General features: G+C 40.4%; 1 protein-coding gene across 1 annotated transcript in view; it reads left to right on the plus strand.

The window, feature by feature from the left end:
* The window catches only part of Prex2 (phosphatidylinositol-3,4,5-trisphosphate dependent Rac exchange factor 2), a 289,087-nt gene that overhangs the window by 236,256 nt on the left and 29,098 nt on the right, over positions 1–23,733 (plus strand). Inside the window, exons 36-37 of the mRNA XM_041667469.1 lie at positions 19,650–19,716; positions 19,950–20,140. Coding sequence (XP_041523403.1) covers positions 19,650–19,716; positions 19,950–20,140 — 258 coding nt within the window. The remainder of the gene's footprint in view (positions 1–19,649; positions 19,717–19,949; positions 20,141–23,733) is intronic.

A 23,733-nucleotide genomic window follows, 5' to 3' on the forward strand; every position in this document is an offset into this window, starting at 1 on the left:
TTCTTCCTATACAAGGCCATTGCAGTGAGCAGGGTGAATTTTTTAATACTGAAAACAAAAATTTCTACTACTGCTTCCTGTTGTAAGAGGAGCGGGCTGGCCGCATCCCGCCACCTGGCTAGCTTAACTCCCGAAATAACCACACAGAACTTGTATTAATTAAATTACTGCCTGGCCCATTAGCTCTAGCCTCTTATTGGCTAACTCTCACATCTTGATTAACCCATTTCTATTAAATCTGTATATCACTGCAGGATTGTGGCTTACCGGCAAGAGTCTAACCTACATCCATCTGAGGCAGGAGATGCCCCACTGGCCTCCATGGCTATGATTTTGTACAATAATTCATTTATTTACCCAACATATTTGAGGTTATCATAAAAGGAAGAAAGACATGAGACACATGGTGTCTGAATATTGCATCACAAAGAGACACCCTTGCCAGGACAAAGGGAAAGTAAAAAAAAAAAAAGAGTAAATTGTAGATAGAAATTTTTGTTCTGCCTGGTCCCATAGCTATTCAGTCCCAAAGAAACACACAGAAGCTTTTATTAATTTTAAACCATTTGGCCTATTATCTCAGGCTTATTATTAACTAGCTCTTACAACTTAAATTAACCCATAATTCTTTAATTCTTACCTATGTTTAGCCTTGTGGCTTGGAACCTTCATCAGTGAGGCATTCTCTTCTTGCTTCCTCTGTGTCTGACTGGTAGCTGCATCTCTGCTTCCTCTTCCCAGAATTTTCCTCAACCGGTCATCCTGCCTACACTTTCTGCCTTGTTATTGACCAATCAGCATTTTATTAAAACAATATGTGACAAATCTTTACAGTGCACAAGAGCATTATCCCACAGAAGTAAATCAATCCTTGTAAATACTGTGTGGTACTTTTGCCTCAGATCCTGAGACTTTGTCCTGTAGCCATTGCAACTCGAATAGAATGATACAGGGGTACCAAGTGGTACACCAATGATAATGAAGCTATTGGCACTCCCTGGGGAGGAGCAGGAGACCTGTGCCTGGGATTTAACTTTTGATTACCACTCCATCACCCACACCAGCAGCAAGTGATCTAGAAGTAAAAGTTGATTAAAAGCCAGGCCTTATGATGCAGATTCTATGAGCTCACCATCCATGATGGGGCAGAACTTTGCAGTGTTGCTGCTATATTCCTGTAATTAGCCCTCTAGCTATGGTCTGCAAGAAAACCGAATAAACTCACAGATCTCCCCAAATTAGACTTTGGTAAAGTCTGGCACCATAGCCCTGGTCCTTTTCTGAAGATGCCTGCTTGGCTCTTTACCCTGTGAACAAGGCTGAGCTAGCATAAATAGTTCCAGAATGTTTCTAGAATGTAAACTCCTTCCTAGACTAAGCCAGAAATCATTGATTAATTTATTTCTGTTTATAAAATAAGGACAACAGCTGAAGTGTTTAACTGTGAAATTCTGACAAATTCAGGAGTTAGGGAGTATTTACTAACCCTGATATCTCTATCTCTCTCTCTCTCTCTCTCTCTCTCTCTCTCTCTCTCACTCTCACTCTCCCCTCCCCTCCCCTCTCTTCCCCTCCCCCCCCTCCCCTCTCCCCTCCCCTCCCCTCCCCTCCCCTCCCCTCCTCTCCTCTCCTCTCCTCTCTCTTCTTTCTTGTTGCTCCTGGCCATGATCCATCCTTTCCATCAGGCTCATTTTGCCCATGCCCTACTTAAAGGCAATTTATCATTACTAAAACCTTTCATTTTTAACTCATCCTCTACTGCAAAAATCACCACAATGTGGTAAGGATATAAATTGTAAATGTGAACAATGTTCCCTGTAGCCAAGAAGACCTTGAAGTTTTAGGTACTTAGGAAATGATTTTTTAGTATTACTTTTAATGTAAAATGAGTAGTAAAGTCAAACAAAACAAGAAAAGGAACAAGTTCTGCATTATCTGATACCATTTATTTATTTTTTAAAAAATATTTATTTATTTATTTATTATGTATACAATATTCTGTCTGTATGCCTGAAGGCCAGAAGAGGGCACCAGACCTCTTTACAGATGGTTGTGAGCCACCATGTGGTTGCTGGGAATTGAACTCAGGACCTTTGAAAGAGCAGGCAATGCTCTTAACCACTGAGCCATCTCTCCAGCCCACCATTTATTATTTATATGAGGTGACAGCTTCATACTGAATTTACAAGGGCTGGTGATCGGGGGTATCTGAATGTAAATCCATCATCTGTACAGAACAGGAGAAAATTACTCAGAGCAATGGTTCTCTTAAGATGTGCCTTTGGGAGTAAAGGATGGCACATGTCCTTTAAAAAGTTTTTTTTTTTTCTTTTAATGGGCTGGAAAAATAGCTGAGATTAACAGCATGCACTACTCTTGCAAGGACCCGTGTTTGTTTCCCCACGCCCATTACAGCGTCTGTAATTCTAGTTCCAGGGACTCCAACACCCCCTTGCGGTTCTGTGGGTATCTGAAGTCACATGATGCACAAACAGACAAATAGGCACATACATTACACATAAATAGAAAACAAATTTAAAGGACTTTTAAAAATTCAAAATATGCTCTTGATGATAAATAGAAGAAGCATAGTGGTTTTATGTCACAAAAATTACTAAACGTCCCCACCTCAGAGTTACATGTTCTGAACAATATTTTCAACTGAGAAAGTGACAGCCAGAAGTGTGTGTTTTGATTACTCCCATGAAGCATTTCACCTCTCCACCTCCACAGGGAGATTTATGTCCGGGAATGCGCACTGCCAACTTGGGGCCCTGGAGCTGCATGCTGGGGCTGGGCTGTCATTTCACAGTTTTAGGTCCAGCTGTCAGAAAACAGGAAAGGGGAAGGGGCAGAACCCTTTCGGCTGTGGTGTGCTTTGCAGTCCCTGGATTCACAGCTCATGTTCTTCTTTCTCTTGCTTTGGTGGCCTCACATGAGACCTGCCACCCATTCCTTGGTCATATGGCAAACAGTGCAGTCGAGGCTGAAGTGGGAAATATTATTTCCTATTGATGAGTGCATGTGTAAGCCGTATTAAGTCCATGAAAGCACCAGCCAGTCTGAGCAAGCAGGTGAGGGAGAGACAGACAGCATTAATTAGCATGTCAACTGTTTCTGTCTTTAAATTCTTTTTCCGTATAGAGCACCAGCTTTCAGAGTTAAATGATATGATACATTTTTAAAATTATACCGAAATCGTTTTTATTGATTTTTATGGAGATCTACATTTTTCTCTGCTCTCCTCCCCTCCGCTTCAACCCTCTCCCAAGGTCCCCATGCTCCCAATTTACTCAGGAGATCTTATCTTTTTTTACTTCACATGTAGGTTACATCTATGTATGTTTCTCTTAGGATCCTCATTATTGTCTAGGTTCTCTGGGATTGTGATTTGTAGACTGGTTTTCTTTGTATATATTCATCTCCTCTGTGGTGTTTCTGTAGTTTTTACTCTGCCTTTCAGCAAAGTTGGTTTTGTTTGTTTGCTTGTTTGTTTAAAGTGTCCATATCTTGGCATCTCTACAACTAGCTGTAAACCAAACGTGTACTTCAATTCCCTTCTGTTTTCAGATTGAGGATGTCGAATTTTCAGGGTTTTGCAGGAGGAGTGATCCTCCTGGTAGGAAAATGAACCAAGTCTCTGAGGAATTTGAGTCAGTTTGGATGCTTTTGCATTTTCTAGATGTCTTTCTTATGTAAGTGGTACACGAAGGAATCACAGTTTACAACTACAGGTTTTACTTAAGTGACAGATTTTCCCACATAGGAAAAGTATGCACATTCTGGGGACTTAACCGTTTATTCAGCAAATACCACCTGCCTGCCATGTACCAAGGACAGTGCTACCTGCTGGTGGCATTGCAGCAGCTAAGAGCCTGCCTGCCAGAATCCATTTGCCTTTCTGTTAGGATAAATGCTTAACCAAATTCTCCCTAACAATTAATGAAAATATGTGAGACAAACAATATCTAGGCCTCTGTGCAGGAAGAGAATCTATCCCACCTGCTGGGGGGTAGGGGAGTGAATGACTGTTTCAACTGGGCCTCTGTGCAGAAAGAGATTCTATCCCACCTGCTGGGTGGGGAGTGAGGGTGGTGAATGACTGTTTTAAGAGCTGAACATAGCGGACAATGAGGAATACTGAGAATTCAAGAACAATTGCAGTGGGTTTTTGATCCTACTGCACGTACTGGCTTTGTGGGAGCCTATGCAGTTTGAATGCTCACCTTAGGAGACCTGGGTAGAGGTGGGCAGTCCTTGGGCTTCCCACAGGTCAGGGAACCCTGATTGCTCTTCGAGCAGATGAGGGAGGGGGACTTGATCGGGGGAGGGGGAGGGAAATGGGAAGCGGTTGTGGGGACGAGGCAGAAATCCTTAATAAATAAATAAATTTAAAAAAGAAAAAAAAAGAAAAAAAAAGAGTTGGTAGTTGCTTGAGAAAGATCCTTTAAGCTGAGATCTGAAAGCAGAATGGGGTGGCCAGTGTTTAGGGGAGAGGGTCTGCGAAGTAAACTTGTCAGTGGTGGCAATTATTTTCCAAGAGAGGGAATGACATTTGCAAAAGTCCCAAAGGAAAAAAAAAAAGAATTTGTAAGGTGTGACTCCAGGTCACGAGAGGAGAATGTGAAACTGATCCTTAAACGGAAACCCTTTGTTCCTTTTTCCTACCTTCCCCTTCAGCTCCTCCCCAACTTCTACCAATCCACCCTTGACCCAGGGCACACTTCAGCCCCATGGCCTTGTGTCGGAGGTGTAATTATTTTGTAATTATTTAGGACCCATCTCGAATTCATCTTCCTGCAGGAAGCCGTCTGTTACATCTAGAACTATAATTAATCAACATCTTTCAAGCTGAGCAACTTTTGGAATTGCATTAGTTTGGCTGGGGTTAGGGATTTGTGTATGTGATTTCCTCAGTAAGATGAGGGAAAACAGATCGTAGTGTATATGCTCCCACGTGGTTGTATTGAATTAGAAATCATATTAGTTGCAATGCATGGCCGTACTCTTTTCATATTATTATTATATTGAATTTATTTCACTTTCTGGTCTACTTTGTTTTATATCCAATTTTTTTTTCAGACCATTTGAAGGGGGCAGATGCTGGCTCTGTGGGAGATCTCTCTAGAAAATTTATCAGTATAGTCAAGGTTCATAAATTTCACATGAGATGAGAACAGATAAAGTTGGAGTTGTGGTGACATTTTGAAGGCAGCATATCCCTTTTTTATTTGAAAAGTACTGTAATTCTGTGAAAGCTGACACCATTGTTTTACTGAGAAGGCAATACAGTCGCATGTATATTAATGTGCTAATCTTGTTTAGCTCACCTAGGCTGTACTTTTTGAATTCAGTATCATTCCTTTGCCTTTGAGAACAAATATTTATTTACTTTCACCTTAAAGGAATTCTTAACGTAATATTCTGGTAAGGGGAACATGGGATTAGAATGACTAGTATAGGAGTTTTCACATTTTTGTGATATATCCCTGCATAGGGTAATATTTATCAGGAAGAATAGTTACATTGTCTGACAAGTAGAAGCAGATAAAATCATCTCCATTTTCTGAGCATCTTCGGAAAAGAATCATCTCTACCTAGATGCTAGGAGACTGTTGTTTCCCATCTGGACACTAAGGAGAAGCTACTGTTTTCCATCGTGAAGCTAAGAAAAGACACTTTGTTTTTGCCAGCATAAAAGGAAGATCAGAATACTTTGTGCTCAGAACTTCTTTTGGAATAAATGCAAGTTGAATATGTCAGAGAAAAAAATAATCACGCCCTAAGAGTTAGTTAAGGAAATACGCTGTGTGAGGGAAAATGCCCAGTGCTTGTGGAAGCAAAATTGATTTTTCACTCTGCTGACTTTTGTATCTGATCACAAGGACAATCTTAGAATGGCATAGCCAAGGCACTTTAGTCGCGCCTTTTGAGAAGCGTTCTTTCTATTGCTTTTGTTTGTCCCTTTTTGCTGGCATTTCAGATTTTGTTTTGTGGATGTACTATGGAAGGTGAATAGATGACGATAAATTACTTTTAGTTTGATCCCGGAGACTTTGATACAGAAGGAAAGACTGTGGCTATATTGACATCCTTGGTTGGGATGGGAACCACAGCATGAGGTGTGTCAAATGAGCTGCCTGGTTAGACAGTTGAACAGAAGGCAGTTCTGTATTTTGTAGATGAAAGTTTGTGAAATTCTGTCACTCATGTTGACTTTGCTTGGCTTTCTGTATATTCAGGCCAAATAACTCTAATTTCCACTGCTGACCAGTTCCTCTGTCTCTCGCTTGGCATACCTTAGATTTCTGCCCATATGCCATGATATCTCCCTGCTTATTCTCATTTAGTCTTTTCCCCTTTGGATTTCCTGATGTGTCTATGTTAACTTGTGTTACCTTATATTCTTGTAGTATTTGTCTCTCTTTTTTTCTTTTTATCCATTTTTTCCCTTTTTGATTTACACATTGCTAACAAAATGTCTACTAATAGATGATTAACAAGTATGTATATATGTATAGAAATGCCCAAATGTTGGTCAGCCATACCTGGATGCAAGAGGCAAACAGTGGTGGGTTGGAAAACAGTGTTGAGCCAGTGTCAAGTTGGAATGGAATTCTCTAGCTACTCCTATCCTGATTGGGAAATTTTTACATCTGACTCAGTAATATTTACTGTGCACCGTTTGCAAGTGAAATGTATGTACAGCATGGTGGATGCTGTAATGAGTCTGAGTGTCTAGGAGAGCTGTGGGTAGGTGCAGCAAGCAGGTTGTCAGGGGCATTTTCCAGTGAACCATGGCTTTGATAACAGGAAACTCAGAAGAGACGCATATAGTATGAACAACTAGGGAGCTCAGGGTCTGGACACAGTGCTGACAGATGATATCATGGGTGAGTTGTGGAAGGAGAGAGCGCCTATTTCAATGGACAAACAAAAGCACTGTGGAACTATGAGGCATGGGGGGGTAAATCAGCAAGGTATGCAGGCCATGATATACTCCAGGCACATCCTGGGGAACTCGGGCTTAAGCCCCCCTCCTGAGCGCTAAGCAGTGTGGTGGGGGAGGGTGGTTCAATTCAGATGGGGGCCAACATTGAAGACCTGTTAGGAGGAAGGGCAAAACCAAAGTGGAGATGGGGACAGAGAGAAAGAAAACAAACAGAAGATGGAGAAGCAAAGAGAGTCAGAGAGAGAGAGAGTCTGCTTAGGAAAACTATTAAATTGTCAAGGTAAGAGCAAGTTAAAGATAATAAGAACCCTGACATTGAAAAATGAAGAAGGAATGCAGGAAAATGGCCAAAGAGACTGAAATGGTTAGAATTCTGGTGGCAGCTGAAAATACGAAGTGTCTCTGGAGTCCAATTCTGAGTCAAGCTCAATTATATGTTGTCTTCATAGTTGCTGTACCTTGTGACATATTACTGCCAGAAAAGGGTCATCTGCATCAAATTTAAATGCCCTCAAAATGTATCATCATCTCTATTCAAAATCTAAAATAAAGGATCAAATGTATATTATATATTATATTTAGTACTCTGTAGTAAGTATCAAAAGATGATAACTTCAAATTATCACTAAATAAAAATATCTTATACAGATAAAGCTGAACTTAAATATGATATTTTCGTTTTAGTCTGATCACTCCTACAGTGGAGTTTACCTGTAGCTTATTTTAAGAATTTGTGCAAAATAACAATTCCACACTTCTCCACTGTGTTTTCATTTGTATGGATTTTGAATTTCTTCAGCTTTTGAGATCAGTAACACAGACATAGAAGTCAATAACGTTCAGGGACTAGAGAAATGGCTCAGCCAATAAGAACACGAGCAACTCTTATAGAGAACCCGGGTTCAATTCCAAGCTAACAATAACTCCAATCCCAGAGGATCTGCCACTCTATCCCTGCCCCTGAAGACACTGCATGCATGTGGCACACAGACATAATGGCAGGCAAAACACTCAAACATAAATAACGTTAATTTAAAACATTAACTATATACATTCTGAATATTCGGTGGGAGAGAGAGATGAGCAAAGTCCTTACTAGTCTTACGGAAGAGGCTTTTGACTAGATATAATATGACATTCACTGTATTTCTTAAGAGCTTCGTGAGAAAAGCAAAACAGAAGGCTCTTTAATTAATCAAATGTCAGTCGGCTCCCAGTGAGAGAAGCATAGAGTAAACATGAAACTCTGCAGTGTCGTAGAAAAGAAGAAACGAGTGATGCCTGGGTACAAGTCTCCACTGAAGCCTGCTACACTTGGAGCCCAGATCCCTGACTAGAACTCCTTGACTAGCCACATCAACCGGGACAGGCTTTTAATGTCTCCAGTTCTGTTTCCTGTTCTGTCTGCTGGAGCTAATTATGATTCATAGGCTGTCCTATTAGCTGAGAAGAACAAGTCTCAAAACTTGCTTAGCATGCAGAAGAGCTGATCCCAGAGAGTTTTGTCTGAAGATAGGTTTCATGGGTTTCCTGCAAAGCACCATAATTGGAGAAAAAATGCCAAGCAGTTCTCTTGAGTTGCTTGGCTCTGGGGTACCTGACCTCATTGCCTACTAAGATGCCTACTAAGAAAGAATGAATCTATAAAAGAGCTGTGCAGAGTAGGCCAGGAGGAGCCACACTCTAAGAGGTTTAAACCCAGGTGCTACCTCTGTTGGCACTTTAGCAGATGACACAGGATAGAGGTAATCCTGAAACACGGTTTGGAAGAATGTGTAGACCCTGCTCTCTGGTCTGGATTTAGCTCAGACAGGAGGGCTGGTTCCCCAAATGTGCCGTGGGCAACATTGCTGGAGAGTCGTCAGCACATTTATGTAAGTGTTCAGCCACAAGCTGGGAAGAAACGCTACAGTTTCCTTGAATGCTACCAAATTCTGTAATGGTTAAATAAATTGTTGTGGAAATCACTTTAATCAACCAAAATAATGGTTAAGAATGAAGCGATGAATCCCCACACTCAGCTTCTTTATACATGCTTTGGTCAGAATTTCACTTGTAACAATACTTCAAGTCATTCATGTGAAAATGGGCTTGCTTCTTGCTGGTAACACATCTAATCAAGGTTGGAATGACAGCATGATTTACAGGCTGAATCTGTGCTTATTCTAGTAACCTTTATGGTGGAAGAAAAACAGTTTCAGAAATACATTCACAGGAAGGGAAGAAGTGGCTTCAAAAGACACATTTCCCTCGCAAATATCTAGTAGAGTTATTGCCATGAGTCACAGATAGAATGACAATCTTATCTTTAATTTAGTTAAGAATGTAGGTGCTACAACACTGAAATTCCGACTATGACTGGGGACATTGCTAAGTGTGTAAGACTGTTTGCTGTGAAGCAAAAGCAAGCAAGAGGATCCAAGTTCAAGTCTCCAGCAGCACACGAAACCTAGGCATGGCAACTTTCTGGAAAGGCAGAGAAAGTGGGTCCTAGGAGCTTTCTGTGTGCCTGGACTAGCTAGAAAGAGAAACTTCATGTTTAGTGAGGGAGAGTGTCTCAAAAAATAAGACAAAGAGCAGTAGATGACACTAGATATTTTCCTATGGTCTCTGTGTGCATGTAATGGGCAAACACACACACACAAACACACACACACACACACACACACATCTTCATGTGTGTACATGAACCACACACACACATACAATGATTGTAAAGATGACAATTTTTAAATGAAAGTCAAATCTTACACCCTTTTGCCTTATACTTCACAAGCTAATTTGTTTTGCTTCTTTCACTATAGATGATACTAGGTTACACATGGATATTGTCACACGGTACATAATTTATGCTGAACATACCCACCCTTGTCCCTTCTCTCCTTGTCCCATTAGTCCCCCTTGTCTATTCTAGTTTCATATAATATGTTTCTATATAAAATCTAGGACCCACCAATGAGGGGAAAAACTATGGGTTTTTTGCTGAGTAATTTAATTTGCTTAATAAAATTTCCAGCTGCATCTATTTTTCTGCAAGTAATATGACTTCGTTCTTCCCTGTGGCTAAATAATTTCTGTTGTGTGTATGGCATAGTTATCTATCCATTTCTTCTGCTGACAAACACTTAGGCTAGGTTCTTAATTTAGACATTGTGAATTAATATCCAAGTCAGCAAATACAGAAACTTGCACAACCGAAACAGCCTAGTCTTACTATGTTCCTAGTGTAATGTGGTCCTAATGTGTGTGGCCAGTACACAACTCACACCTCAGCGTGAAGTGCCTCTCTGCACTAAGATCTTCCAGTTCACTAAGACAAGTAAAGGCTTTGGGGGTTTTGGATGCTGAGACAAAGTAAAGCAGTGCAAGTAGTTGTATTTCCTTCCTTCCTTCCTTCCTTCCTTCCTTCTTTCCTTCCTTTCTTTTTTGTTTGCTTGTTTTTCAAAATAGGATTTCTCTGTGTAGCTCTGGCTGTCCTGGAAATCACTCTGTAAACCAGGTTGACTTTAAACTCACAGAGATCCACCTGCCTCTCCTTCCCGAGTGCTGGAATTAAAGGCATGTGCCACCACCACCTGGCAAATAGTTGTATTATTTTTCAAATTCTTGTTCTTGTTTTGATTTATTTGCTTTGGAGACAGTATTTCGTTTATCTTAGACTGGTTTTGAACTTCCTGTGTAGCCCAAGGTGACTTTGACTTTCTGATCCTTTTATTTCTGCTTCCTAAACAGGATAATAACTACCTACTTATTTTTCTTCCCTAAACTGCAGCTAGTTTTTGCAGATAAAGAATGTCTTCTCCATTGTAATCCCCAGCACTGGAGACTCCTCCTGCCTTATAAACTACATGTTATGAACAGATGGCAGCATGCATGAGTGTAAAGATTAGGGATGCCCAGGTGATGTGAGGAGCTGAAGGTGGCCTAGGAGAATGGTCAGTAGAAGAGTGACTCCAGGCACAGAAAGCTGTGTAAGACAAGTGCTTCCATGTTAGCAATGAAGAATATGCTTAGGACGAAGGTGGTAGCAAGAAAAGTGTGCAGCCAACGAAGAACCAGTTTCACGTGTTAAAGGGATAACCTTGAAGGTGGAGGGCTGTCACTTACAAGAGAACCAGGAAGTGATTTCTAGAAAATGTCCACTTGAGGTGGGAAATGCAAAGTTTTCAGTGTTGCTTGGGAAAATGGTTTTAGCAGAGAGAGGCCAAGGGTGTTGTCCATAGTTGACAGAAGCAAGGGTGAAGGGTTGTTAGCAGGATTGGTACTTGGTTTCCTTGGGAGAAGTTTTGATTGAAAGAAAGGGGGGCAGGTTACTGCAGAACAGCATCTGCAGGGGTGTGGTTACTGGGGAATCATTTGTTTTCAGTCAGAATAAACTTGATCAAACTTGAATTTACAGAAAGGCTTTGTATTTTTGTGACGTTATTCCGATTTTTATTTTCACCTCGATTTATTTTTCTCTCCTTCATGTGCACTTCCTGAGCAGCTAGCTTTCTAGGAGCTGAACATAGAATGTGACAGAATCCCTCTCCTCCCACACAGCAGTTCTAAAGGTCACTTCCAGCCTGATCTTTGATCCTTTAAGGAATGGAACTGTGAAAGAGGGTCAGGTGGGACTTTGGTTACCTGCATATTTCTCTTGATCCATTCTCTCCCTAAATTCTTTTGGAAGCATCTATCACATGTCTGATGGCTGTAATTCCAACTGTATTAATTCCCCTGTTTTTCTATGGTAACTGGAGTCTACAGTTATTTATAAAGCTCACTTCTGAGTTGTTACATACTTAGGAAATGGTGGCAAGATCCTGCTGCTGATGTTGCTGCTGATTTTTATTAAAATTATTGGAAATTTAAGGTAGGACAGACCTGGATTAGTTTGACAGTGAGTTCTTTGTTTTTGTTGTTGTTTGTTTGTTTTTGTTTTGTTTTTATCTTGTATGAGCACAGCTCATAAGACAAGTGGTCTTTGTGCATGTATATCTTGTGATAAAAGAAAAAGGCATCATACTTGGTGTGGATTTTTTTGTTGTTTTTTGTTTCATTTTTTATTAACTAGTAGTTCCCATTCAAGAACAACTCAGTACTTATTGACAAAGATTCTTAATTGAAAGACTCTTAGAAATGGTGTCATTCATCAGAAATGTTGGAAAATTATTTATTTGCTCAAATAAGATATGTTGACAGCTTGCTGCCCATGAACAAAGATGATGGAACAGAGGCAAACTGTATATTGATTCTGTCTTCGGGGTGCTTATAGTTTACTAGAGGGAAAATGTAAACAAATACCTAAGAGGAAAACAAGCGGGATTTAAGTTTATTGAAGCTTGGGCTTCTGGGGCAGTGAAGAATCACCAGCTCTAAGGAAAGCCAGAAGACATGCTGCTGGAGAGAATAATGACATCATCCAGTGACATTCCATGTGCTCTACTGCCTGAATTTTACCAGATAATGGGAAGCCCGTCTTTGAAGTTTTCATTACACTATGTAATTGCTGTATGTGTGTATGTAGACGCCAGAGGACTGTTTGTGGGTCCCAGGTATCTAAATTAGGTCCCCAGTCTAGGTGGCAAGCTTCTGTACACTCTGATCAATTTTACTGACTAGAAACTTTGCCTTTGGATAAGGCATAGCGTAGAGTCATACAAACGGAGCATGAAACACCAAGAATCTCAGTGTAATAACTGAGAGGCTTCAGGTTAGTCTCTTCCTTAGAAGCAAGAAGAATTTGACTGTATCATTTCTCTCCTGTCAAAGAAATCAAAGATAAACTGGCTTGGACCTGTGCCCAGGGTTTCAGGCCCCCTGAGAACTTTTGTTTTTATTTCAATTGCCATTCACTGATGGAGTGACTGTCAGATGTCCTTATTCTAAGTTCTGATAACTGATAATTGCCTTTCTTTAAGTGATATTTTTCAGTGCTGATTCAACTGTGGCTTAATGTTTATCGGCTTAAAAATTCCTCCTATATGCCAAAAACCCCTTTTGAAAATATGTATAAATGTATTATTTTCTTCTGTTAGGCCTGTGTATTTAGTTGCTGCAGTATGATAGTATGGTAACTCCAAAGTTATTTCTAGCTTTCGGGAAAATAAAAATCAGCTCAGTACAAAATGCATAGCATTGTAAAGAACTGCCTTAGAATATGGAATTCCAAAATAAAGGGCAGGTTGGTAGCATGGCTTATGCCTATAGTCTAAGCACTGAAAAGGCTGAAGTAGGAGGGTTGCTATGATTTCAAGTATACCTCAGGCTACATAGTGAGGTCCAGGCCAGCTTGAGTATAGGACCCTGTCTCAAAATAAAGTCTAATTAGAAGCGGTCAAGGGTGTTTTCCCATCGAGACTTCATTGTTTATCATAAACAAAGGAGTGTGTGCAACTCAGTATAATGGAGATAAGTCGGTTTATTTCAGAAAAATATTTTCTAAATATCTCGTCTGAGCTGGGCTTCATGGGACTAGTATGATTTTGTCAGCAGAAAGGATGAAGAGGGAAGTCCAGGAGGAGAAAGCAGGGCTCAAGAAATGAATGATGTGTGCGCAGAGATGACACGTGGGATCTGAGGAAGATAGTGTGCTGAGCAGCCAGGATGATTGAGTTGCACTTCAAACCTTAGGTCCTGAAGAAGATTAAATGAGTTTTGAAGGCAATAAAATAAAATCTATGCTCTCCAGAGATCATCTTTATCTGGCCTAACTATGGTACCCAGAAAGAATTGGCACCAATTTAATATTTAAAAAAAAAAAAAACTCTCATGGTTTTAAACCTTAAAGAGTTATTCCTTGAAAATGTCATCTAACATGTTTGAATTTCTTAACATAATTACTGAATGAACTAGAATGATTTTTAAAGTTGAAATACTACTTAATTTTATGTTTTCCTGGCTCAAATGTACTTGTTTGTGTGACATGATACCATTGAACTTCATTATTCAGAATGCCCTCCTTCCAGGAGGCGTGTGCTTCTCACAGATTCTTTTCTATAATGTTGGAGCACGGGACCTTCAGGAGTAGTTTAGCAGCAGATGCTGTCCATAGTGTTATGTAAATATGTTAGGCACAAGGAAAGTCTGTCACCCTTGCAGATTCATAAATGGGAGAATGAACGTCAGTGAGGGAGTGTTTGGGCAGTGGAGAACGGGACGCTGATGGAGTCAGCTCTCTGCAGATTCTCAGGAAGGAAAGGAGAGAAGTGGGTCTTCCAACAACAGTCTGGACCAGTGAGGTCTGTGTCCATGACCAATGTGGCCAGTCATAAAAGTGCTAGTGACCCACGTGTGCAATGGCACACTTCTCTGTGGTCATGCACACGGTCTGTCTTGTTAACCTTCTGGCAGCTGATTTTGCAGTGTTCAAGTGGAATTGAAGCTGCAAATTGACCACTGACAGTTCTCTGGCAACTCTTACCGCAGAATTCATTATGATAGTCAAACAGGACCCAGGCAAACCCAAGACTGTCTCAGAGTCAGAATTTCTCTTCATCCAATTGTCAGCACTGCTCTCAGTGATGCTCGGACTGTGTTTAAGGTCATGGGTGAGGACTGGTGGGATTCAAGAACAAATTATCGCTCTCCAGCTTTGCCACTCAGTGTGTGTTCTTTAAACATCTGTGGCTAGAGATTGAACGTACGTAATTTTTATTTGTACAAGTGTCCAGTGTTTTTTAATAAGATATATTAGAAAATTATTTTCTATAATTTAAGTGCAATGACTGTCCATCAAGTGCAATTTAGTAACAATACCAGATATCCAGTCACACCTGTACTCAACAGTAATAGTAATGCATCTAATCATATGCATGGATGACCAAATGGCTTTCCAGTTCTTTTTGAAATAAAGAGTAAATTCTAAAAGTCAAAATACTTGTAAAATGCGCAAAAGCAACTTGCTACGATTTATAATATCCTAGAGTAGGATACAATAACAAGTTTATATGTGTGAGACCAAATGAAGAATCTTGCACATGACATGATTCTATATAAATATATAAATATAACTATATAAATCGACCGGTAATGTCATGGATACTGATCTGTGGGAAAAGCCAGAATAAAGCAGAGGTCTTGGCTGGAGAGTGCCCTTCCACTTTGTCATAAAATGCTAGAGACACTTGCGCCTTCATCATCTCTCTTAGAAATTGGCTCTTCTCCAATATGCTCAGGGGTGGGGGGAGGAGACTAGGCTGGCCAAATGAGAAGATGTCACTTTTGTCATTGATCTAACTTCTGTGTATCCCTCAAGTCTAAATCAATTTCTTTAACTCTTTTCACCCAGGAAGTTGCACTGTCTCACTTTGTGGGAAAAGAAATGATAATCTCTCGAGAACAGCTTGAACGTGCTGAGCTAGGAACTAGACTTTTTACCCATTTGAGAGTGCAATATTGTGATTAATTAAATTTAGAACTTAACTTGAATGACTACATGAACTAATCAATATGTCCACACTTGTTTTCTTCCTCCTGTGGAAGGAAATTCCCTGCTTCATCCCTAAGGTCTTCTTATACTGCTAAGTGATCCTTATCGTTTCTGCGATCCCTTGCAGCTCTAAATTTCCACATGTTAGAAGTCACATATTTCTTCCTGCTCATTACTACTATATCTGGTAGTTGAACCTTTCTTTTGAGATCTCTGCACTCCTTAATAGATTATTGAAGATTTCTTTTGTTTGACATTTTGTTTCTTTAGAGAGTGGATCTGCCCACTTTGCCAAAATTCTTTCCTCCATCTTAATTGAACCCACTCTTTAGGCATATAGGCTCCATCTCCCCCATGCCTATTATGTTATTCTTTGTGAAGCTTCCTCTTAAAATACTTCTTACAGTAGTAGCCTGTCATAATCCTATCCAAATCCAACTCTTAAATCCTATTCGTAGGACCTTCTTCCTCCAATTTATCCACTAAGTCTTTGGACTTACCTTTTATATTTGCATCTTCTTTTATTGCAAATACACCTATTATTGTCTTCTTGACAATGGTAGGCAGACAATGCCAAGTTTACTGTAGTTATTTGATATATAGATATCTATATGTCATATATTTCATACATATATGAGGCTAAGTCAACTTAAGTTCAGCCTTTGTTGAATTTTACTGTCCCCTCACCGCTTTCATTGGTGTTTCATTCTCGGAGGCTCAAGCACGAGGACCATACAAAAATCTTCTCATTGTAGAAAATTAAGATAGTGAAAGCTGACATGGACCAGCGGGAGAGGAGCTCACTGCTCAGCCTTTCCAAATCAACATCAAAGCTTTTGGAATGGTCTTAATAAGATTTTCTATATTCAGACCCAGGACCATGACTTCATTGTTACTCACCTTAGAAGCATCATAAATGACATCAGCTTTGGCATTAATCCAATTTTACCATTAACTTTCTGCATAAAATTTGATTAAGAGGCATGGCAAGGCTTTTGTAATTAAGGAGAGTGCATTGGGAAATTGTTTTCCGTGCATGGTTTGTCATACTCTGACTGGTACTGGAATTCACTGACTACCTGTTAAGTGAAATATCAGGCCGAACAGCCTTTTATCTGATGAAGAATTCCTAACATGGTTTTCATCTCAAGTCTCAATTTTCATCCTCACCAGTAATTGACTTTTCAAATTTGTTGACTGCGCATATAGGAATGTTGAAGTAGCTAAGTAGTTCCTGGTGATCTTCTTTGGATCTCTTCAGAAATCAGTGTACTTTACAATAAATACATTATTAACTCTTATTAATAGTAGTTGTTGATTAACTTCCATAGCCGTGCATTGCTGATTCTTCGTAATTATTTGTTTTCCTTCTATTATGGATTAGAAAGAGTTAAGTACAGGCACACATCTTCATGAGTCAAATGTTCAACTCTGAATCTGCAGGGACTTTTATCTTGTGAGAGTGTCTTGAGTCGTGAAGTTTTGATGTTAGCTGATTTTCTTTGTCAGTTCTGCTATATGGCAGTTAGTCAAGTTTCTAAATGGTATTATTTGGTGTGTGCCACATTTGCAATCTCTAAGTTACTTTGCCTGAACTTCATCAGCTATGAGTTATTGCTTTAAATATTTTGCTGCATTGATATTTGGAGATTTCTGTAAAGTCACTCTGAAGTGAATTTAGTAGATTTAGACCATTATGATTTAACCTGCTTTTAAGAGGCTAAGTCAGGATCAACTTTTTTTTTTTTTTCACTCTCTCTTTTCTTATGTTACTGGAGATTGAAGTCAAGCTAGCATTATGCATGCCAGGGTAGGCAAGTATTCTACCACTGGATTACAACCCAGCCAGAATGGGTTTTGTTTGTTTGTTTGTTCAAAGAAAACACTCTCTTGGAAAGAAGGAAGAGGGCAGCCATGGCGTTGGCATCCTTCCCTAAGAAGGAAGAGAGCATCCATGGTGCTGGCATCCCCCCCTAAGAAGGAAGAGGGCAGCCATGGCACTCGCACCATTTCCTAAGAAGGAAGAGGGCAGCCATGGTGCTGGCACCGTCCCCTAAGAAGGAAGAGGGCAGCCATGGTGCTGGCACCGTCCCCTAAGAAGGAAGAGGGCAGCCATGGTGCTGGCACCGTCCCCTAAGAAGGAAGAGAGCAGCCATGGTGCTGGCACCGTCCCCTAAGAAGGAAGAGGGCAGCCATGGAGCTGGCACCATCCCCTAAGAAGGAAGAGGGCAGCCACAGCACTGACATCTTTCCCCAGAGCTGTTCCTCTTAGACAGCACTAATCGTTTGTGGACTGCTCTGATAGAACACATTCTCCTAGCTGACTTGAGATTCAGGAGACCTCCACTTTCCACAATCGATGCACTTGGCTGAGCCATTTAGAGGACAGATTCTTTAATCTAAAAGCAGTTCTTTTCTTTTTTAGGTAAAACATTTATTTGTGTAGTGACAAGAGGATTGTCTAGATTTCAAATCCATGACTTAATTTTTATTTTTTTAAGATGTTAGTTTAAGTAATAAACAAAATAGCTGCAATCTATTTTAGGTGGCCTCAGGGAAAGAAGGATAACGTTGGTCTTAATTTTATCTTTTTAAAAAGATTTTATTTTTACTCATGTATATAAGTTTGTGACTATGTGTGGGTATATGCACATGAGTCCAGGTGCTTGAGGAGGCCAGAAGAAGTTGTGAGATTCCTGGAGCTGGGGATACAGGCAGATGCAAGCTGCTAGACATGAGAGAGTGACAGAGAGAGAGAGAGAGAGAGAGAGAGAGAGAGAGAGAGAGATCTATGCATGTGTGAATGCACATGCAAAAGCACAGGCAGATTTCAGAGGGTAGCTTTGTGGAGTCAGTTCTCTCTGTTCATCTTCATATGGGTTCTGGGAATTGAACTCATATAGTCAGTCTTACTTGGCAAGTACACTTACCTGTTGAGTGATCTTGCTTGTCCCAGTCTATCTTTTCATATAACAACCCCACCCCCCAAGAAATCCTGACTACTGTGTGCACTTTTAGTCACTGTCATCAATTAGACAACTTCCATTTGCACATCATAAAAGCATGCACTTCATACACCAACACTGTGCCACCTGCACAATGATGACATTGGGGCCCTGAGTCTAGGCAGTTTGCCCTTGAGCTTTGGTTCTTTCCTTCATCACATCATGCCTTCTGCCCAGGCACACTGGAGGAAAGGCATTCTTGGTCAGGGAGGGGATCTGCCTTGGCGGCAGCACATCTATTCTAAATTGTAGTTTTCCTAGATCAACAGTGAGGACAGACAATGTCTAAGTCACAGCTGATTTCAAGGTATTATCTGTTTGTGTGGCCACAATGGACCTGAAGTGGAAAGCACACATCCATTCAGTGGCTCTCAACTTCTCATCAGGACCCACAGGTCCCATCTACCCAGTCTTTCCTTTCTTGTCTCGTGGCTGGATCTTTGCCCCTAGCTCAGCCCCTGATTTTTCCCCTCACAGGATCCAAGCTTTATTTCCTTTTTCTTTGGGAGCCTTTTGGATGACTGCTCTCTCCTTCAGGAAATCTAGGGGAAAATTTAAATGATGTCTTTGATTTTGCTCTTGGTTTAGTGGTGGCAGTGCAAACTGACTCCTTGGCTCCATGGCATCTTCCTGGCAGTTGAGTGGTAACTGTGGACTATGTCACTGTAATCTAGTCCTAGGCTAGACACTGCCTGGTGTTGGGTCATCCTTGTATTCATGGCAGCGTATTTGCTCATGACACTCTACAGGTGCTGTCTGCCAATACATCTCAGGAGGTCAGACAGAATTCTAGTGAGCAATAACCAACTTTTGGTATTATATTGATTATATGTAATTCCTTTAAAAGAGAAGCTTAATCAGATTTTAGGAAAAAAGAAACTAATTCTCAATAAGAATGAATGTAATTGTGATTTTAGAAGTTGCTCTTGTCTAATCTAGTTTGTAAAACGTCATTGGTCCATGGTGCTTCATTTTAGAAAGTAGACAACAAATGAGGCTGCTACTAATTATGGGAGTAGCACTAAGGGGAAGGGGTGCCTGTGGGTCCCAGTCTGCATGGCAAGGTTAGAGGACAATTTCCAGAAGTAATTTTTCTCCTGTGAGCCATCCTAACAAAAAATGAATAGCTGTTCCCTTTGCATAGCCCTGACCAACCCTGTCACCAGGGCCTCTGCTCATTTACTGATCTTTAAACAGCAGTTTTTGGAAATCAAACGTCTTCATGTATTTTATGTTCTTTGTTTTCTAACAAAATACGGTTTTCTTTGGACTCTTTCAGGGCATTCTACTTGGACAAGTCCAATTCACCGCCAAACGCCACATCCAAAGCTGCCTATGTCGATAAGGTAAGATGGCGATTGCGTTTATTGGTGCAGTGTTGCCCACTTGCTTCCCTTTTAATCCTTCTGTTTCCCTCTTGAGCAATGCCTGATTCTAGAGATTTGCAGTGCCCAATGTGTTGCCTCCGTCAAAGATGGTGTTTTACCTCGGTCATCTAAATGCTGGGACAGGTGAACTGCATGCCACCTGAAAAGACATCCGAGAGTGTTGAGCTCTGTGGTTTTCACTTTCCTTTTAGCTCATGAGGCCCCTGAATGCGTTAGACGAGCTCTACCGGCTGCTCACCTCGTTTATCAGATCCAAACGCATCGCTGCCTGTGTGAACACACCTTGCGGGGCCTCCGGAGTCGGTCTGCTGTCGGTGTCCTCGGAGCTGTGCGACAGGCTCGGAGCCTGTCACATCATCATGTGCAGCAGTGGTGTGCACAGGTGTGTGACGTCTTTGCCCAGTTGACATGGTTCTTGTCCTATAGTTAATGTGACTGGACTAAAACTAGAAATGTTCAAGGACTCAGGTGTGTTTGGGGTACTATTGAGATTTTTCTGGGTTGGATTCTTGCGGTTTTAGTAACTGTAGATAAACCAATGATGTAATCCCCTATTTGTACCAGGATAGCTCAGATTTGTATTCCTCTCATGTTTATATTACCATACTAGTATTTTAGGTACAAAATGTGTGTCTTTCTTATTCACTGTAGGAATTCCCTTAGTTGGAGTTAAACTCAAATAACTCAACACCACTTTTCTCAGTTCCTCAGTTCCTCACATCCCTAGAGCCAAAGTGTCCTGAGACTGATGTTCCTTGGGCTAGACACTGCCTCCTTCCAATGGTCAGCCAAGTGATGGCCCAGTACCTCACATGATACAGTCAATGCGTCATGATGATTCCTGCCAACTGTGCTGTTTGGAGCAGCCAAGGCGGGTGCATCAGACTCACCCTCCTATGGGAGTGAGCATCCCCGCTCAAGTCCCACTTCATCATTGCCCGGGCCTCACTTTTATTGTGGAAGTGAAGCCTTACAGATGCTAATGATAAGGTAGAATTGTAGTCTTCCCTTTAATCTGAACAGGGAGCTTGACTGAGCACAGGATGTACTTTCTTAGTACTAGGTCTTTAGACTTTGAAGGTCATGGTCACTTACTTATTCACATTTATTTGATCCTTACTCCATGCAAAGTGCTGTAATTGGTGCTCTGTAACATCATACAGGGAGGATGTTTATTTTAGAGACAAGCATGAATAGCAAATGGCACAATATAACAGTGATTAAAATTAGTAATACTAACAAGGATGAAAACACAACAAAACTACCATACAAGAAAGGTATTATTTAGGAAATCCAAAACTAATGAGTAGGATTCGGAGGGGAATTGATCTTTCAGAGCGTCAGGTCTGGAGCATTCCATGGAGCTGATGTTGAACTGGGATTAGAGCACAGAAAAGGGAGAAAGGCCATTCAAGGCAGCAGCCTCTGCAGTCTGTGTCATTTCATCTTGATGGGATATGACCAGGGTCTAGCTTTGAAGTTCAGTATAGCATGATCTTGAGTTTGAAATATGAGTCAGTTTCTCAAGGCATATTCTATAATCTTTTTACTACCAGAGAAATAATTTTTTGGTAACTTCCTGTCAATTCAGGCTATATAGCCATTCATTCACTCATGATTTGACCTATGTGTGTTCACTGAGCACTGGTTGGGTGTCTACACTGCTGGGTTTACTGTATTAAAGAAACATATGGATTTGCATATAGTGTACATTGCATTGTGGGAAATGAATGATGAAGAAAACAAACAAGTACGCTGTGCTACAGGTGGAGTAACACCAAAGAATGGAAGCCAGAGTCAGCATAAGAGAAAGGTGTGCTTTCTGAGTCAGCATAAGAGAAGGGTGTGCTTTCTGAGTCAGCATAAGAGAAGGGTGTGCTTTCTGAGTGCTAGGCAGGTCTTCCACGACACAGGAAAGGAAGATCAATTTGGTGATTTGCTTGTCTCAAAGACAGAGCCTCCCAGGCACCAGGAGAGGCAGAACAAGAATCTTTTGGTGGAATATGCCTGCTAGGTTCAAGGAATGGCAAAGAAAAGAAAGAAAGAAAGAAAGAAAGAAAGAAGAGAAGGAGGAGGAGAGAAGAAGAGGAGGAGGAGGAGGAGGAGGAAGAAGAAGAAGAAGAAGAAGAAGAAGAAGAAGAAGAAGAAGAAGAAGAAGAAGTTGCTTTTCATGGTTGACCCAACAAGATGGTATCACCTTGACTTTCTGTGTTTTGCCTTCCCTAGTTCATGCTCACAGTTAGCAAAGCACTAGAACAAGCGGTCAGACACTGGTAACTTTGTATCTAGAAATGTGTACCCTTAGCCTCTGTGTGCAGTTACTGCCAGCAAGCATGAGCAAATGTCCAAATTGCTTTCACAGACATTCCATACTTAGAGTATGATGGGTGTTGTATGAGGCCAAGGCCAACATTACACAGCTATTTCACAATTTCAATCTTCATTGATTCTTGTGTTAGAATCATAAGTAGCATTGAAATATTTGTAAAGTATGATTTTCTCCATTTTTACAATTAAAGATCAGTAATGGTTTGGATAATTTACTTCAGAAGATACTAAACTTTTGTCAGGTGCTGCATTTAAATGAAAATTGTGTTTTATTTTTATATTATTCAGAATAACAAGGGACTTTCATATAAATTTTACTTTTTTTCTGTGAAGGACTCACTTAGATTTTTTTCCCCCCAGGAAGATAAAATATGTGCCAATTTACATTGGCATTCAAATTTCCACAGAAGGCTGTTCCTAAAATAATCCTTTAGTAATTCTAATTCAGGAGGCTAGAGAGGAAGCCAAGCAGATCCACATCTGCAGGAAACATTAAACAAGGAAGTCTGCAGTCAGGTTCCTACCGAGAGGACAAATTTAGTGTTAAGCAAATATACAAGATACTTTTAACATTTGTTTTTAAAATACAAGTGAGAAATGGTCCAACTATATAGTAGCCACTTGAATTGCTTTACTGCATTTTTGTTTATTGGGTAAAGGAGGTGTCTAAATATTATTAGGAGTAGGAATGTAGGTCTTAGAAGGAGATGCATTAGCATAGCATCTACATGTTTAATAATGCATATGCACGATTAGGAGAAAGGAATTTAGATAAATTATAAAAACCCCATAGCACTTAGCCTAGCTTTGTGTTTATTGAAATTTTCCCAGGGTACCAGTTCATATCCCTTGACGCTCAGCTCTTCTTCTCACCGATTCGTAGCTTTCCATTGCCATTGAAGGGACCAGGGTGGGCTATTTTTAAGGTGAGGGCTTGCCTTTTAAAAAGTATAAATATAATTATAGGTGATTTAGTAATGGACATTTTTCATGCCCACCTCTTCCATGTTGAATCTTCTCCTGATTTCTATCAAGTTCTACACATTTGCACATTGCACTGTTAGTGCATAAACTGTCTTAATAAGAGTTGGTTGTGTCCCATGAAGAGTGGGTGAGTTCGCTGGAATGGGTTGTTACGGTTAGTCTGACCGCTTTGGTTCTCTGGATTTTTGCCCGTCTATCTTCAGTAGGAGATCATGCAGCCAAAAGGCATGAACCAGATGGAGGCTCCTCAGCCTTGGACTTCGTCTTCTGTCTCAGTTTTAAGAACTAAATTTATTTTCAATTACCCTATCTCATATATTCAGTATAAGAGGCATATTTTTCTATCATCTGTCTTATGTACCATTTAATGTTGCAACTCCTGAGTCTCCCATCACTTATTAATTTCTTATTTAATTATTACAATCTCTCTTTCTGCCATTGCACATAACACTGGCACAGAGGCATCCTTGTACATGTTGCTGTCTCTTTAGTTAAAATAGAAACATCCTTTAGTTAAAATTACTATGTTAAAAAATTTAAAGCTTTTTGGTTAATGCATTATAGTTCACTCCCCAGAAAGAATTATCCTCGAGAGAACACAAGTAGCATGGCTTATCTTGCCTTTCCTTAACCTTGTCCGGGAAAGGCAATGGAATTCATCTG

This window comes from Microtus oregoni, unplaced genomic scaffold, assembly GCF_018167655.1.
Source record: "Microtus oregoni isolate MIOR12 unplaced genomic scaffold, Mior012 000017F_ref0000208, whole genome shotgun sequence".
NCBI classification, from domain to species: Eukaryota; Metazoa; Chordata; class Mammalia; order Rodentia; family Cricetidae; genus Microtus; species Microtus oregoni.